The 18638-nt window shown below is 42.1% G+C and overlaps 1 protein-coding gene across 28 annotated transcripts in view; it reads right to left on the reverse strand.

Annotated features, from left to right (window-relative positions):
- The window catches only part of MADD (MAP kinase activating death domain), a 76917-nt gene that overhangs the window by 34055 nt on the left and 24224 nt on the right, over nucleotides 1-18638 (reverse strand). For 5 of the 28 annotated variants that reach the window (XM_055716956.1, XM_055716947.1, XM_055716951.1 and 2 more), the window contains exons 8-22: nucleotides 17899-17955; nucleotides 16965-17143; nucleotides 16142-16377; nucleotides 15614-15770; nucleotides 14520-14626; nucleotides 13445-13638; nucleotides 12442-12773; nucleotides 11635-11774; nucleotides 10288-10389; nucleotides 9392-9430; nucleotides 8307-8366; nucleotides 7746-7848; nucleotides 6517-6703; nucleotides 6192-6342; nucleotides 3549-3755 (exon numbers count right to left, since the gene is read on the reverse strand). In XM_055716956.1, the coding sequence (XP_055572931.1) occupies nucleotides 3549-3755; nucleotides 6192-6342; nucleotides 6517-6703; nucleotides 7746-7848; nucleotides 8307-8366; nucleotides 9392-9430; nucleotides 10288-10389; nucleotides 11635-11774; nucleotides 12442-12773; nucleotides 13445-13638; nucleotides 14520-14626; nucleotides 15614-15770; nucleotides 16142-16377; nucleotides 16965-17143; nucleotides 17899-17955 (2251 nt within the window). The remainder of the gene's footprint in view (nucleotides 1-3548; nucleotides 3756-6191; nucleotides 6343-6516; nucleotides 6704-7745; nucleotides 7849-8306; nucleotides 8367-9391; nucleotides 9431-10287; nucleotides 10390-11634; nucleotides 11775-12441; nucleotides 12774-13444; nucleotides 13639-14519; nucleotides 14627-15613; nucleotides 15771-16141; nucleotides 16378-16964; nucleotides 17144-17898; nucleotides 17956-18638) is intronic. The other 23 variants (XM_055716960.1, XM_055716952.1, XM_055716944.1 and 20 more) reach the window with 15 other exon arrangements.

An 18638-nucleotide genomic window follows, 5' to 3' on the forward strand; every position in this document is an offset into this window, starting at 1 on the left:
TAGAAAGACAGCTGCTAGCCAACTGATTTCTATATCTGCTTCACGATTGATGGATGTTCCTTCAACTTTCATAAGTACACAGATGGATAGGATAAAATTGCTTATAGATCCAAACAGCATCCTATAGGCTTATCTAGCTGAGCACACACTGACACAGATAACATTCTCTTCAAGATGTACTGAGTTTGTTTGTTAAAGGGCTTTGAAAACATCTGGTCTCTTTAAGTGCCCAGTTTATATGGCTTCACTTTAAAAACCACCAGGCTGAAAGCTACAATACCTGCCATTAGATTACTTTCAGCTGACTTGCCTGTTAATTCTGGGTAGGGTATATCCCAGTGCACTAAAAACAGTCTAGATTTTACTCTCAACTATTTTGTCAAAGAAGAAAAGGAAAACCTCAGATAAACTCAAGGGGTATAAAATAGTGTGCTTATGGCTTTGTTACATGAGCCTGAACTAAACAGGACAGCAGGTCCAAAAAGGATCTGATGCAAAGTAGGTAGCACATTCTTTTCTGTTTCAAAAAACTGTCAAAATAAAGTGATCCACCAGCATTAAGCAATTATTTAAGAAGTAGTAATGGAAACTTCAGTAAGTACTGACACTTCATTGACAGTTACTGCAAGTATGCAATAAACTAAACTAATAACTAACGTAAAGAGGGAAACTATTAACTATCAACTTTAAAGCCACCGGTGTCCTAACAAAAAGGCCAACACTACAGGTGATGACCATGGACCCTGGAAGACAAGAACTCCAGAAGTAAGCAAATAATTGGTGACCTTTTAGGAAATGATATATCAGAAGCACCATCTTCACAATGAATTTCCAATCTAAACAATTAGGTATTAAAGCACAGCGAGGATCAGTCCTCAACTCATAAAAATCCACCACTCTTCTAAGAATTTTGAACACCAACAGCACTCCCTGTTACAAGTGAGCATCCTACATACTTCAGGAGGTACACAAGAAACCATAAACTTTCTGAAAAATGAACAACAAAAGGCTGTCAAGCAGGAACATATCCATCCTGAACTTCGGAAACCTGTGAACCTCCTGGCCGTTGCTCCTGTAGCACAAGAAGAATGCACACAACATTCAGCTAGCGTACTTCTAGATCTCAGAGATGCAGTTCAACAACCACAGCAACATACACTTCATGTTACAATTCTAGTCTGACTTCTCATTCTAGTATTTCCTCTTGTAACTAGGTCAAAAGGTTAGCAGCCCAATTTGTATTTTGCCCATACAATACCGACAGATTCATTGAGAGTTTTATTTACGTATCTGCCACCCAAGGCCGTAAGAACCTTCCCAACTTCACAGAATCAAGGAACTGATGAGTTTCAAAGGGACCTCTGGAGATCACCTAGTCAAAGCTCCCTGCTCAGAGCAAGGTCACCTGGAGCAGGCTGCCACAGGACCATGTCCAGTCAGGCGTTCACTGTCTCCACAGATGGAGAATTCACAACCTTTCCCAGCAACCTGTTCTAGTGTTGGATCATCTTCACATAATTTTTTTTTCTTATGTTTAAATGGAATTACTTACGAATACTTTGTTATTTCAGCAACACGTAGATGTTTATCTCCTTCCCATAAGAAGTTACTTTGAATGAGAAAGCCTGTGTTTCACTACAGAAGGAATTTCAGCCCAGCCATGACTAATGCTGGTCCCAGTATTGTCTTATACTGAAGCCTCCATAACAGAACATAAAGGAAGCATAACAGCCGAGTAACTTTTTATTACCTTCCAGCAACACAGAAAGAGAAATTCCCTTTACTTCAAGACCTCAAGAGTCAGATGAACATGGACACTACATTGTTTTTAGAGCAGTTTCTTCAAGTCTGACTTGCACACTAGCTCATGGTACTTGGTGACAGACAAAACCAGCTAGAAAAAAAAGGCTTCAGAAAAAGCACGTAAGTCTTTCAAACTCTGATCAGTTTTGGTGAAACCATATCCTTCTCCTGACTTAGTTCCATAGAAGAGAAATGGAAATCATTACAGCATCAGAACCACCAACAGGAATTTACCTGTTGCCCGTCCTTGAAGGCTGTGAATTGTTTAAGGTTAATATTCTGGCAACAGTAGTTAACATAACATATTAAGTATCACTTCTTTTGAAAAGCACTTCCATCGATGCTTCACAAACGTGGACTCTCTGATCTCCATGATTTCCATTTCCATGAGGCTTTCATTTCATCTGAGGGAAAGGAGCAGTCTCAGCAATCCAGTCAAAAGCTGTCTCTTCATTCTTCAAAAGAACGCTGTCCTAGCTTCTGTTTTATTCTTAGCAGTGTCAGAAGCACACTTTGCTTTTTGCGTTTTCTACAGAACAGAAATTAAGTACCCAGAGCAATCCAAACCGCTGAACTGAAATGCTAGAAATCTGCATCCTTCTTAACTCCCTGACAGATTTTCAAATAGAGTGCAAGGCTAGTTTCTGAGCAACTGCCTCCATAGGTTACCTCTTGACACAAGAAACCAAATCAAGTCAGAGGGGCTCAGTATCAGTTCTGAAGGACTCAGCACCACTCAGCCTGCAGCTGTGATGTGGGTGCAAGAATGAACATCTGCACTCCTGCCATGTAACTGCCCGATACACACATTCCCTTGCCTTACGCCACATACTGCAGGTACAGCCTCACAGCAGCACGCTGCTCTCAGAAGATTAATCTTTCATATGGTGATTCCATTAAAAAGTTATTTTAAACAGCCTGTAAGAAGCAATGCCTAAAATTTAACATGACATATTTTTGGAGTTACCAAAGAATCTCTCTCATATGCTGATGGTATTTTCCTGTTGTTTACAATCCACAGCAGGTTGGATCCAACCAAAACATTTTTTTTCTTTTTTTTTTTTTCCCTCCCCCAAAAATGTCTAAGGCTCTCTTCAGGTAACATAGTTTAAAGCCTACCTCTAACTTTTTCCCAGACATAGATAAAAGCTACACCAGCTAAGAAATTAGACTGGCAAAATTTCCAGTGACCAGCCTAGCAGATGCTGTTTAGAAGGACATGCATTCCATTTGCTGTTGCATAGAAGGAAGATCCATCAGTCCTGCTCCCTGAAACTGTAACACTACAACTAAAATCTTTCCGGCAGTTTTTATTCTTAACAATCAGCAGATCCTGGGTCCCACTTCTATCAGGATACAATCTAGACAACCCACAGGTAGTCAGCAATGACTACAAAACTTTTGTTTCATGTAGTCCCTCCCACAGTTGCCCTTTACAAGTCCTGCTGCCCCGTTTCCCCTTTGCCGTTTCCTGTTGCTTGAAAACATCAATCACAAAGCAAACAAAGCTGTCTGAAGTGTAATGAAATTCAGAAACAATCAAGATTAGAAAACTTCTGGGAGAAAACTGCCCTGGATAGTTCATCCAAGAGTAGAGTGAAAACACGTATGATTGTTCATTGTGATCTAAGGTGTAAATGAAGCATGTTACAGCAGCAATGTAGTGTGTTAAAATGGAGAGAATGCAAGTAGAACCTAAAGGCAAAATAGTCCCTCCTGCACTTCACATGCACCTCAATACACACCAATGGAAGCAATAAAATTTTCTTCCTTTAGACTCCTTGTGTCAAACTCCCTTGGCCCTTTGCCTGCAGGGCTCGGTGCCTTTGGCATTAGCTGAGGTACCGGCAGCTGCATCGCAGGTTTTGGCTCCACTCTTGGGGATGACGCAGGATCCTTGCCAACTGGAGTGACAGATCCATCCGTTGGACTTCGTTTTCTTTTTTCTGGTTCTTTAAAGAAAAAAACCAAAGTGTTGGGAAAAGAAAAAAAAAAAACATAAAGAAAAAGGAAATGAGAGCAGGAAAAGGAAGATCAGACAGATGGTCTCCCTAAGCCTGGCACTGAAACAGCTCAGTCCCACATTTGTTCCCACAGGTCACCATGACTTGCAGATAGACTGACTGATGCACTGGTGGAAACGGTAGAGGACAAAGCCAGAGTGCTGGTTTTGGGATACTCAAATTATCTCCTTCCTGTATATTTGAAACCTAGGAATCTTCTCTGACACAGTAACTGTAGTATCTCCCCTGCTGAGCTGTGCAAAGTTAAACAACTCTGCCTGAACTACTATGAATATCACTTCTAGAATACAAGCAAGCTCCCCTCGCAGTGCAAAGGTTACACTAAATGAAACTTCAGGTAGGAAAAAACCCTCAAAAAACTATCAGCTAAAGCTCTTCCATCATTCTCCAAGACTTCCCATAATCACACATCCCCCAAGGCAGTTTGGATTATTTCTCTGTATCAAACTCCACGGTTTGAATTACACCAGAACTTCCAGAATAGAATAATTAAAATCAGGTTTTCCACAAAGAACCTCCTGCAAACCTGCACAATCTGTTCCAATAGCTGATGAGGCTAATAGTCAAAATTTCATATCCTAACCTCTAAATTTGTTGTACCGCTGGACCTTGTGACACTTTTTCCAGTAGATTAAAGATTCTATCTTTAGCTTTTATGCTATCAGCAACACCTTTCCATTTAGACAATAATTGAAAACAATCAACACTTAACATTCAACAGACTCAATATCTCCATCTTTCAGAGCAAAAGTGTTTTCCCAGTTTCTTGCGGGCTTTTTCAGAAACCTCCTCGTTTTTTCAAGCTGCGACGAACAGAACAGGAAGCACTACCTCAGCTGCGGGTCTTGTTAGTGACATATCCAGAGACAGAACAGGAGCTGCATTCCAAACCGATATTCCCAGGTTTACACAGTGCCCCCCTCCCCAGTTTTTACAGACACAGTAAACAGTGGGACGTGCACACATAGCTGCCATTTTCAGAGACACTGCTTCCTAGGATACAGTTCCCAGTCCTGCTATTATTGCCAGCCGTCCTTGTTCCTGAACACAAGCCCTTTGTTTGGCCATATAAAAATAAATTAATCACAGCCATGCTTTCTTAAGATTCAGCTTCCTCTAGACAAATAACCCATATCTATCACATCCCATTCAAACAGTATGTATCATATGCAAACTGAAAATTTTTAGGATTACTAAATCAATACTATAGGTTAAAGAACATCAAGATAAGCACTAATTTCTATAAAACATTTCTAGAAATATCAACTCTTTGAAAACAGGTAAAACATACTAAACAGCTAAAATCTGGCTATAAACCAAGGTGTCATGCAATAATAAGAGAAGTCCTTTAAAGATGTATGAAGGCTTTAAAAGCATCTAACAAATTTCGTCTATTGTGACCACGATTAATTTACTGGGTAAACTCTACTTACCATCGAATTATGGTATCTGATTTTACATTAGCAAGCCTTGACTCTAAAGCCACTACACATCAGTCGCTCTATAATTTTGGTTAGTATCAGTGTCAGACTAAAAGGCTTGTGATTACCAGAATGAGCCTATTCCCCACGTTCAGGACTGTTGCACTAGCACAGCCTTCCTTACCCTCCTCAGCATTCTAACAAGTGGAAAGGAACGCCAGTAACCCCCAGGACAACTAAGCCAACTCATAATATCCCTGATGCAAGCCACCCAGAACACAACTGTAAAGTGTTTAGTAGATGTTACTCCTCTGCTACAACGAAATAAATAGCTTTTCATCATTTGAGCAGCTGAATCAGATACTAAGCAGAGAGGAAGCTTTTTGTCATCTTTTTGGTCTTTTTCCTTACACATGCATTTTCTTATTTTGCATTAAGAATCAGATTTTAAGAAAAAGATGAAAAATAAAGAGGTATTTTCAGACTGTCTTCTCCAAGAGTACTTAGTGATATAAGAATCGTTATGGAATGCAAGGTGGTTGGCGAGATATGTCTTGTATGGTTCCGCATTAGAAAAATCTCCCTGCCTGTTCAAGGATGTTTGGTATAATTTTCCACGACTGTAGTGAAGACAGTGTTAGCTGACGGTCCCCACTCTCAGAATTTCCACTTTATCTGTAAAAGTCCCAAGTTTTATATCTCGTTGCACAGTTTCCATTTTCAATCGAATATCAGTATGGCTGTTATTCTGCTCTGGTCCAGTTACACGTGTGCAGGAAATGGTTTCAAGCTTTGTAAGGTCTCACAACAATGGCACAGTTCTCACCTATTTTTGAAAGTGTCATGAAACTCCTGAAATATCAGAAGCCACAAAACATCAACCTTCACAATAAGGATCCTGTTTGGTTCACGAACACTGCATTCTCACAAACAGTTCTCTTACCTTTGTTGTAATAGTGCGTATGTGCTATCTCGAGCAGGCCAAAAACACTGGCCATGCCTCCCAGGCCAGCATTTGCATAAGACTGCTCCAGGCTCAACACTGTGCACTTCAGCAAGTCCAGCATGCCTTTATAAACCTTGCGGCTGATCTCCTGCAATGAAAATCCCGTTAGTGTCATGATTTCAGAAATGAGAAAGTAATTAAAGAACATACATTCCAAAACTGCTGTAACATCAGCTTTTAGGAGGCCATTTAGCAAAAACGTTCTACAAATTGAGCCTCAGCCGCCACAAGGTATGAGGACCCTGCCGGGTTCAACACTGACCACATCCTGAATGACATCTTGTCGAGCATCTTCTTCCGACTGGATTGTGCGATTCAGCTTGCTTAGTACAAAGACACGGAGCTGCTCACTCTCCAGCAGACGTCGGACTCTCTTCATGTTCAGCCAGCCAACACCTTGCCCATCGAGAACGTTGTGTACCACCTCCTTCAGGAACTGCTGGTTCTCACTGATGGATTTCAGAGGAAGCAGGCAAAAGTTAGCCCTCTGCTTCCCTTGGCTTGCATGGGAAGACACATATGGCCAGGACACACACAGAAACGCTTTTCCTACCAACGCAAAGGTTGCAAGGAAAGAAGTTCAAATCTAGCTATGCCTGCTACTAGCGTAACTGCACACAGCCCAAGCTCTGTTCTACAGGTGTAGTAGCAAATATTTTATTTTGTCCCTTATTTCCTATAATAACCCATAACCAGGTTTTCCTCTAGTCCCTCTAGCTACCACTCTACTCCTTGCCTTCACAGCCCTCCTCAGAATCCGTAGGAATCCTCTGTGCCACAACCTTCTCCCACAGCCACCTTGTCTGGCCTGAAGGTTTTCCCAAAAAGAGGAAGCACAGCGCTACGGTGAGCACTAGTGCAGCAGCCCTGGCACGTGTACTGCTTCAGCTTGTTTTGCCACAGGGGAGGGAATGGTAAAAGGGAGGGAACTCCTGTGGAGCCTGCTGCATTCCCCAGTCTGAACTGCAGTTACTGTTCTTCCTTGTCTCCCAACTCCAAAAGCTCAAAGTAAATGTCACTCTACCCATGACTGCTACATAAGAAAGGAGGAGAAAGCACAGGCACAGGTCAGGTAGTGTTTACCTGCACTTTCTCAAGGCTGAGAAAGGAGTTCCATGTGAATTCATGGAATCAAACTGCTTCATACGACCCAGCTGATCCCCTGCATGCTGTATCACAACTCCCCTGGCTAGACTACCTTGTTCAGAACAGACTGTTACAAAGAATGAATATTGAGTTAAAGTAGGGACCTAGAATTTTTTTGATCTCAGACAGAAAAAGGATACATTATGGAGCACAGAAAAATACGTACGTGTACAACTAACTGTAAAACCATCCATACCGAATCTTCTTGGACAATAATACGTGCAGGTTTAGCGCCACAGAAAAGTATTATTTAGTTTTCAACAGCTAGACTTCTGAGGAAACACTAGCCAAGTACGGGGCCACTCTAACCACACTTTATACTCCAAAAGAAATGAAAAATATTACCTGGAATTGCTAGTTCGTCCCTGAGGTGATGGAGATTCTCTCTTCACCGTTGGGCTGTGCTTAATCACTGAAGACTTTTGATCCACAAGGGCTCGCCTGTTTCCTAAATGGAGAGGAAACAGGATGAAAGGAAGGGGTGGGAGGAAAACAATCTGATCCCAGGACAGTAACAAGCAACGCTAAGGCTGGCTAACACACCTATTCAGATTACAGGTAACAGACTTCAAACAAAATGGAAACTCCAAAAAAGCAGCAGCGTATATCATATTCTAGCATCACACATCGGCAGAAAACAGTAATGGGAGTAATGCAGAGAGAAAAAGAGAAGATGGTAATGAGAGCAGGAGGTGAAAGGCAAGAAAAGTTCAGCTGCTCTGCATGCAGTTCCACAACAAGAACCATCTTCAAATTAGTCACTATATGTAAAAGCATAATGCATTGGGGGTGACTAGTATAGATCATGTGGTACTGGTTACCCAGTGAGAAAGGTAGCCCAAAGTCAGGCATAGGGAATGCTGGAAATTGTTATATCATGCACAGCTCATGCTGTAGGGAACCCACCTTCATTGCTTACTGGGCCAGCTTCAGTAATAATCTCCATTATAGTATTTAACCCAAATACTGGGACACAAAATATACAATTAGTAGTGTACTACAATATCTACACTCCCCACCATCAGCATCAAAAGAATCCAACTACCAGCTTCTTCCCAGCCCTCCCTCAAAACAAAACCCAAATGACGCTAGAGCAGGAAGGATGCTCGGAAGCCCAAGACAACAAGGGCCAGCATAATTAATCTTAGAGATAGTGCTTGACTTGAAATTTGGCACCGTGGAACCAATGTATCGCATCTTCAAGGACATTATTGCACACACTGTTATTTCAAGGGCACTATCAAAAACACCTGCATCACTGAGGAAAAAATATCAATGGATGTGCATGAAATAAAAATTAAAAAGGAAGATGGAAAGTGGTCAAACAGCAGCAATGAGATGGAGTCCCAGCATCATTTCCCATTACAGTTAGAAACACAAGATACCACACGCACTTGGTAAGAACAAGTTAATGCAGCGATTTTATACCTGTACAACAGAGACAAAAACATTTAAAAAACAGTGAAGTGCCCAGTGGGAATCCCAGTGAGCCAGCATGCACACATAAATGAACATGAATACACACACACACACTTGCACATGCACAAAAGAGACTGAGCTACTCCATGGAAACCCCATCCTTGTATCTGCGCAGTAACGTTAAAGGCCCTACAGGATTACAATAGTCAAGAACACCAAAGTGCAGAAGATGAGGCACAAAGCATGAACGTGGGATGGCAAACCCCATCACTGTTTTCTTCCAATGCATGGAATCGGTCATTAAGTTTACCCATGGAAATACCCCTGACATGAAGCATGTTTCTTATCCAGTACAACTGGACATGAGAACATAACCAACTGGTAAAAGGTTATTCAAAAACAGCTGTGCAGAGTCTCTGCTAGTGTTTTCACCCTACCAGTCCTGTTCCTCCTCACTTTACACACAGGGAATGATCACTCATCTCAAAAACAAAGTCCAAAGCAGAAACACAAAAAACAGCCTTTGGTCTTTGTTTCTACAAGGTCAAAGGTCAGCCAAACATCATACCAACCTTCATTCACATCCCTTCCCACTTCCAGATTAAAGTAATCTTTACCGATTAAAAAGATGAGGAGGAAAAAATAAATGAAAAAAAATCAGCATATTAGAGCAAAAGCAGTAACTTCTAATCAGCTAGAATAACTCAAAAGGTAAAATATAACCTTCCCCCAGTTCAGCAACTGAAAAGCTCTCAACACTAAAACACCGGCACGTGCTCTTTTGTCACTACGCCTGGTACAAGGACAACCAGGCTGTCTGACTCCCCACAGTAAAAGGGTCATTTCTCTAGTGCCATTCAGGCATGTTGTCTAATGAGACTGCAGGCAAACAGGAGATGTTCCAAAGAAAAGACTGTAGACATAAGTTAGGGATCGATTTTCACCTTGAATGAGCTGAAGCATGGTTATAACTTGCTTTTGATCAGAAAGTTTCTATTCAGTGAACTGAAAAGACTATAAACACTTTCAAAACCCACGTAAACTGCAGTGTCCACGGGAGGCTGGCATTATCGTCACTTACAAATGCAACATCATTGCTCTTACAGGTTACCTGAGGCTAATCATGAAGATAGCGGCAGTACAACAAAAGCAGGACCTACCTCTTGGTTCCCATTCTTTACACTAAGTACTTAAATACTTTAAAATAAACCAAAATGAAACACAAACCAAGACCAACATTCACAGTGTATCTGTTAACACAGGCTAGACCAGCCAGCCTCCCATCCCAACACAGCCCAGTTGTTGGGAAGAAGTCTGAGAAATACCAAGACAATTCACTCGAGAGACAGGTACTACCCAAACTACCAAAATGCATCGCCCACCAGGACTCCTGGTGGGGCTAAGTACCTCAGGCTGCCAGGTCACAAGAACTGTAAAGGCTGTAGAGAACAAAGGGAAAAATGGTTACCTTTCAGGCTGGGAAAGGGAGTACTCTTGTCTCTCCCAACTTTGGTTGGTAGGGCTAAGTTGGACAGACTGAAACTTGTGCTGTGGTTTCTGTACAGGCTGCCTGTGACGGAAGAAGATAACAATTAAACGCCTAATGCTCACTGCACACACCCAAACTCCCTAAAGTTCCTGTAATTCACCTTCTTATTCCAGAACCTTAATGATTAAAGCTCATTACCCAAAAGTCTCACAAGCATAACACTGTATCATATACACTGTAACCACACCTGTAATCAGATTATTCTAAATTGTACAAAAATGTAATTCTCAGCTTTTATGTTACAATCATCGCTGTTGCATCTTTTGAGACTTAAATGTAACAGCATCATCCACCTGTCTGCCTGCACTTACACAGGCAGCCTCGTCAGCTGTGTCTTCTAGTTTGATCCTCTTTTTTTCAGAAGCAAATGAATGGCAGAGGCCACATGAGAAAACAGAATGATGGAAGATGTCCAAAACATGTAATTCTGAAGTGGGGATTGTGCACTGTGCCTTGTAAAACACTGTAAATCTGCCACAGGAGTATGCTTTACAATAGAAGCTTTCCATTTATTAAGAGAAAATGAAAGTTCCTCCTAGTACAGACAGACCTTAAGCACACAATAATGCATCGTCATCTGGTTAAGCCTGCAGACAGCCTGAAAGCATCTCATGTAAACCAATGAGCTAACACTTCAAGATGTTAATTTAAAATGTCAGCGTACTATTTCAGTTTGCTTTGGTTCTTTTCTTGCAGCCTTATTTTAGTAACAATCTTTTTACCAGAAACATCCAATATACTTTCCCCACCGCTGCAAACTTCTTGCATTGCTCCCTGCTATAGGGCGAGACTCAACTGGACAACTTTCACTCATTAGAAAACTCTAGATTAGTTTTCCACACCTGTGGATTTTATTAGTAAAATATAATTGAAAGTAGATGAGCACAGTCAAGAAATCAAATTTAGCACCTAAACACACAACATGGTAGCATGGAAGGCATACTACTGGTAAGATTTGTTATCAACTTCATGAACTTGCATAATTTTTTTGCTTAAATCAGAAAGAATTTCTATTTGTGCCCTAAAGTGCCATATAACTCCAGGGCCTAACCACATAATCAAAGTCCTTCTTACGGAAAAATACATAAAATGGTAGTTATCAGCAGTGTAAGTTAAACAGGTCCTGTGGCTCCCAACATGACTTCTGGAGAGCCAGTAACAATTTGACAACCAAGTCATTCTCCTACTAGCCATCCCTCTATTCCATCTCTCTGTGAACTCTAATACAATAAATAAAACCAGCTGAATGAACACATTAGTACATACTTGCAAAAGACATGATGCCCCCAAAACCTTCACTGCTGTTGTTGGAGACAGTAGAGTTTGGGGAGCTGGCCCTGGAATCTGAATCTGCATCAGAATCATTGGCCAGTTTTAAACTGTTTGGACGGAGTAACTTCTGAGACCTTTAAAGAAATTAAGTACAACTGTTATTAGCCTTCCCTCTTTCCTCCCCAAATCAACACATTGTATGACTGTGGGAGATCGATGCTAGTCTCATTCTTCATCAGCTTTCACCACACTACCCTTACCTTGTGAGAAAGAGAAAAAAAGTAAAAGAAAAACCGAGAGAATTGAAGTATCTTTGCATTCAGGCTTTTATTACATTTTAGGGTGCGCTGAAAACTTGTCTGCAAAAGGGCATGGGTGGATTTGGGGATGAAAGGGTTCTGCTTTGAGAAGAGTAACAAGAAAACCCTATGTCATCCATCACTATAGCATCTTTCCTCCCAAAAGATAAAGCTTCACCAACAGAAAAAAAATAAAATTATATTAAAAAAAAAATCACTCAAAGGTTTCCAGAATTCAGTAGCTGATAAACTAGAATGTTTCTAGGAAGAACTGGTAATTCTGTTAGCTCCCACTGCTTACATAAAAGCAAGGAACTGAGGGAAATGAGCAAGTGCCTTTACTCAAACCAGAAGAGTTTACAGAATTTCAGTATTAAATGGAGTGACCAACAACACATTTCAGGTGCAAAAGGCGTTGGAACGAACGAGCGTTAAAACTACACGGAGCAGACGGAAACCCCAACAGTGCTGTACAGAAGGGCAGGAGACAAGGAGGACTCGCCTGCTTCCATTGAGATTCTGGTTAAATCTTGGGGTGTAGCTCTCTTCCTGCTCATCATCTTCATCTTCCGTAGGAAAACCATACTGTGGTTCAAAGTATGGATTGTCATACTCCCGCTTCCTCAGCACCCCTTCCGAGGAGCTCGTGCTGCCAGCTGCACCATCGCTCTCACCGCGATCCAAGCTTATCTTGGGAAAGCTTGGTTGCAGTGGCAAGGAAGGGAGGTGGTTTGAAAATCCAGCAACCAACTTCTCTTCAATTTCTGCTGTATCTGCTGACTCCTGTGGACCAGTCAAATCATTGATCTGTTCGCTAATTTGCGTTACATACAACTGAAGGGCAGGACAAAAACAATTATTTCAAACTGGGAAGTCTGCAGGGTCCTCGCTGTTTGTTACTGCCCCCCCCACCCCCACCCCACCCCCCATCCCCCCAATCCATGGCTTTAACCTAGGATTTTATACAGGCTGCAGTATTTGTGCATTGCTCTAGGGACTTACTCCCCTGTAAAACATATCTTACTAGTGAGTGTTAGCTCAGGATAACGGTTCTCCATTACCCTGTTTTGTGGTTACACAGGCAACTCCCTTTCTTCTTAAATGACCACAGATTAATGAGTTTCCCCACCCTACTCCCTGTTCCTATAATGCACTGAGTCTTTCCAGACTGTAAAAGCAATTCCTGCAGTCACAGCCTGGACTGCTGCTCTAAGTTAATGTTGCATTTTCCAATGCATGGGAGTTCTTACGTACAGAAATGCTCTATCGCAGCATAAAAGGGTAAGAGTAAACTCCACCTTGCTCAGAAAGTCCAAAAAGAGCATGCAATTTTGAAGGGAATGACCCCAGAGTCACATAGAGAGGTGAGCTGTGGGACCATTTAATCTGTGCATGGTTTCGCAGGCCTATTAGCTTTTGCCCTTCTCAGAAAGAACCACGTGCATTCTCCCATTCTTTATATCCTAATACGCTGATCTTGGGGCTGAACTCATCTCAGTACACACATGATTCACTCCATGGATGACAGTGCTGGGGCTGCTACTGGCTGTAGTACTGGAACTTGAACGAGGCTGGTTGTTTTCTTGGGAGTTTTCACTGTCCATGGCCTGTTCATCCAGATCCCCTGAATATTCTTGAAAATCATCAAACTCCACTTCACTAGCATCACCAAGGGCTGCGTGAGTCAGGGGGTCAACATCTGCGAACACATCATTTTGCATTAAAGAACACTGCCTTCCTCAGCCTTCTGCCCACCTAACTAAAGATCCCTTAGCAGATGAAGACTGCTCAGGAGAATAAACCTGCATAAAAATCTAGGTTGTAAAGGGCTTTCAGAGGTCACCTATTCCAACTCCCTGCTCAGAGCAGGGGTAACTTCAAAGTTAAAGCAGGTTGCTCAGGGCGTTGTCCCACTGACTTCTGAAAGTCTCCCAGGCTTGACATTCTACTGTGATGCTGGGAACCTGTTTGACTACACTAACCATGAAGATCTTTTCCTTATGACCAAGCAGATTTCCTTTTGTTGCACCTTATGATTATTACTCTTACCCTTGGGACACTGGAAATGTGTTGGCACTCCTAGATTTAGTTTACTGAAGAAAGTGAGAATTTCCCACTCTCACGAGAGAAGCCACTGCTGCAGCCTCCATATAAGCCACAGAGAATGCATTTTCCTGTCTCCACTAGGACAGAGTGACCCGTTAAAGTCCACATGAGATGTACGGGGGCAGGGGAAAGCTTGTACTCTGCCGCCCATATTGCACAGTATCTACTAGCAGCAGCTAGTTGTTTCCAGGTTGTTTCCAGATCTAGTGAGCCAGTTTTGTTCAGCAGCACCTATTTCTGTTCCTCCTCCTTCCAGTGTCCTTTATAAGCAGGAGAAATGTCTTTTTTCAGTCTACCCCTGGGTATTGAAGAAGGAGCACAGAATGCACTTTTACCTCAGAGCAAGACTACAATGGAACAATACTTTGCTCTGATTCAGGGAGACTTAGGGGAGGCATTTTTCCTACCGTGCGGATGAATGGGGAAGAGGAACCTGTGTGGACCTCACAAAAGTAAAGCTCAAAAGTTACTCACTTGGGGTATCGCCATTAATGTCACATTTCATCATCTCACTGACAAAGTCCCCGAGGGAGGAGTAGGAAGAACTCGAGTCATCATAGTCGACACTGTCACTGCCACTGCCACAACAGGTGAGAGAGAGAGATGAGTGGCAGCATAACAGCGTAACAGCAACAGCGGGGCCTGATGCTTCAAAGATGTGAATCAGCACTGTCTGCATGGGTCTTTCAAAAATCTCATGATTTTTGCCACAAATTTCTGGCAAGAGTCAGAAGCCAACTTCTGAAAGGTCAGAGCAAATGAAATAACTCTGTGGTACATGAAGAGACAATATGGGAAGACATTTAAAGGCTCTCAGCAAAATCAACGAGGTCAAGCGTAAGTGAGCAGGGAGTGGTATTAATTCTCAGTGTGTGAGTAGGGTGACTTCAAGGGAACTGGAAATCACAAGTAAAGGCATTCCCTTTTTATATTAACGATAAATTCCACTCACTCTGTCAGGACCACTGGTGCTGTGTAGAACATAGATGTGCAAGTCCAAGCCTGAAAGATCTCACAGGCTAGCAGACAATGAAGGACAATAAAACGAGATGCAAAACTGGGAAATATGGCCAAAACTACTACAACAAAAAAGTTTACTCTTATTTTACCGAACACACAAGGTCTCAGGCAGTGGGTAGTGCTAACAAGCTTCGCATAACTACATGCACACTGAGTAGAGATTTGAAGGAGTGGTAAGATAGGTGGGTGTACTTGTAGTACTGTAATAGAAACAACTAGAGAAAGAACAGCATGGAAGAGAAAAGCATTAGGGTGGGAGGAAACACCAAATGTCAAGTGGCATACAAATAGCAAAAGAAAACCAGAAAATACAAGTGGAGCATCACATTAAATGAAGGCTTGAGAAGACACTAGCAAGGGGTTAAGAAGCTGCTGTGATGACAAAGCAGTAAGACAACAATTCACTTGTGTGTCAGTATTCTGCCCAGACAGAAGAAATGATACAGCGGCCTAGCAGGCTACAGGGAAGGCTGCAAATGAGAACTAGGAGGAGAGGCCCAGCCATCTGAAGTGACCATCACATGCCTAGGGTCATGGTTCCCACTAACCTGTCATCAGTGGGATCAGAATCTGTTTCTTTCTCTGCTGGAACATTCAGCGCTTCAGCCAGCTGTGAATTACTGTCATAGACACGATAGTGGATGGGCTGCAGCTGGTGAGCATACCACTTTGGTTTGTCACCAATCAGTGCTGGGTCAAACATGTCTGCACAAAAAAAAAGAGAGAGTTAATTGATCTCGTTTATCATCAAAGGCTTCATTCACAGTGAGGCTATCTCCTACGAAGTCCTGCACAAAGAAAGGGACAATCTCTACTCTTAAAAAGCCTACAAGACTTCTCTGTAACCAAACAAGACAAGAGATAAAATTAACTGGAGGAGTGAGCTGCTAATAACAGGGCTAACTTGGAAGAAGCACATGAAGATATACATAAAAATGAAAAAATTGTTCCTTGAACTGGTTTTCCCACCCCAGCAGGAATAACATGGTGTAAAACAAAATCCTTCCCTAGAATCTCTTTGCTTTTTAAGTTCTGCCATGACATCCAAGTCCAGGAAAGGCAAGACCAAAACGTACTGTTATGAATTCTTTGGAAAGCATAGTTAGTAGGGTTGAGTGACCATTCTCCAAAGTACTCTACTGCCTGTGTCCTGGAAAGCTTATCTGCAAAAGGTGTTTGCTTCGGCCTAGAGGCAAGAAAAGAATTTGCCTGGAAGGCCACCACTGGTCGTGGGAAGAGACGAAGAGTGCGAGTATGCATCTGGAAACCTTGCAAAACATTGGGCGAGTTGAAGAATCTCACCATGGCAACCCTAAAAAGAAACAGAGGACAATGTATTAGATAAAAACACAGAACAAAACAGAGAGCCTTTGAAACATATGCAGTAGGCAGTGTTTCAAACCTCTGAAGAATGGTAACCCAGTATGAAAATCTAAGTCTTCTTAGAAAACAGTTATCTTGAAAAAAAAAGGAAAAACCCAAACAAACCCCAAACCCAAGAAATCACTTTGTTTTAATTCACCATCCCAACACTAAGACCCACTCAATGAGGGACATCGTTCTCATATCTGCTAGCTGAAGTGACAACTAAGTCTCCAGCTTTTTTTTTTTTTTAGTTCAAGGCTTGTGATTTAAGCTGAGGATACAATATCAGACTGACACCAGGTGAATATTCTATAGGAAAATACAAGAAACAAAACACCCCCTCAAGATATACAGTTATGTTCATGCTGTTAATAAATCTGAGATAAACACTGTAATTTCTGCTCTTTTTTTCCCCGTGATGTAAAGTGGAACCTGGAAGATGCTGCTTCCACCACAGGACCCCCAGAAGTGTCTGTGCTGCCTCCAAGCGCAACCTTTACAAAGACTCAACGCTACTCTCCTGTTCAGCCTCACCTGGTAGCCACATCCACAGAGTCCACGTCATTTCCATAGATCAGAGGGTTGAATTCTGTGGAGGGAGTAGACTGCAAATCATTCTGCGGTCTTCCCAGCAGCAGTGACACTTCCTGCCCCTCGTGGAACTTCTCTAGATTAAGAATGGGCTGAGTATTCAGACTCATGCTGGCCAGTGCCTAGTGAAGGACAATATTATGCACACATTCAGCAAGAAAAGTGATTCAAGGAAGAAGAGAGAGATAAGAGCTACCCTGCCCTCTAGGCAATTGCAACAATTGTGCATGCTCCATTAGTTCATCTTAAACCATCTCCTGTGCTGAGTCAACAAATACTTCCAGGCCCTCCTTTATGGGGATTGTCAAAGCAATCTCCTCAATGCTGAAACAGTCCTGGAGCCAGCCAAGGGGTAGCACAGAAGTTCTCTGCTAGGTCATTCATGACATGAAAACAGATAGTCCAAACTGGACCACTAGAAGTATGGCACTGTGTACAATTTATTGCAGAGGTATTCCCATGTGTAATCTGAATACATCTCAGGACCTAGAGGCCTTGAAACTTGCCTTGCAACTTGGCCATTCAACCAGTGAGTGTGGTATCCCAGGACAATGTGGAGACACCTTTACACAGCCACCTGCCTGCATCCATGAAAACCTCCACTTCCTATCTGAATGAGGTCTTCATCTCTCCATAAAGCTACCTCCTCTTCAACCCTTGTAACATCTTCAAGGATATGCACTGGAGCAGCACAGGTGGTACATCAGTCCTGGACACCCAGACCTAGCCTAAATCCTCCTCGCTTCTCCCACTTGCCCACTGAGTCTTCATCTTTTTATTTCAAAAGTAAATAAATATATAAAACAAAACAAAAACCAAAACTCCAAAGGAAAAGGGTAAAATGGAAAATTGAGGGGAAAAGAATAAAATAAAGAACCTTTTTGTCAGGAGTGAGCAGCTGTTTCTGAGTGATTGCAGTCATGCTAACCAGACACTGGAGGCAAGATGGAAGATCATATGATAACACCAGCAGCCCATCAGAGCCAAGACGAGCACATGACCACAGAGAAACAGATGGAAGGAAAAAAAAATAAATATCTATTACTACAAAATATCACAAATGAGAGGAAATAAAAGGGACCACAAAATAGGCACATCTTGGGAGACAGGTCTAACTGCCCCACCCCCAAACATTCACATCTGGCCACTCTGGAAAGTAGAAAGGCTGCTGGCCTTATTTTTGCAGCTAAGAATTTTCTACTGTAGTTTAAAAGCAGATATCCTGAATTTTATTCATTGTCACCAAGACCCAAAGGCACACTGAAGTGTTAATCTTAGTGAAGTGGGCCACAATTTAGTCTTCTCTACTTTGTACAGCAGCCAGTGGCACTCTTTCTCCTTTGCCAATGGTCAACTCTTCATGACAATGCCTACAGGAATACACAAAGATGTAATTCAAATTTGGGTGAACACTCTCAGAATTTTAAATATGTCTTCAAGGAAATTGCAATTTGTTCTTCTGATACCGAATTTTGCCCTAGTGAGTTTTGCTGAATAGTGCCTGAAATTGCAAGGGGGTGAGGCAGAAGTGGGGGGAAGGTGGATCTAACAAAACTCCAAGCAACACATCGCTTCCATCTGTGCTGACAGCAGGTACTGAGGTATCAAACAGGTTAC

The sequence above is a fragment of the Falco cherrug genome, chromosome 7 (genome assembly GCF_023634085.1).
Source record: "Falco cherrug isolate bFalChe1 chromosome 7, bFalChe1.pri, whole genome shotgun sequence".
Lineage (NCBI taxonomy): Eukaryota > Metazoa > Chordata > Aves > Falconiformes > Falconidae > Falco > Falco cherrug.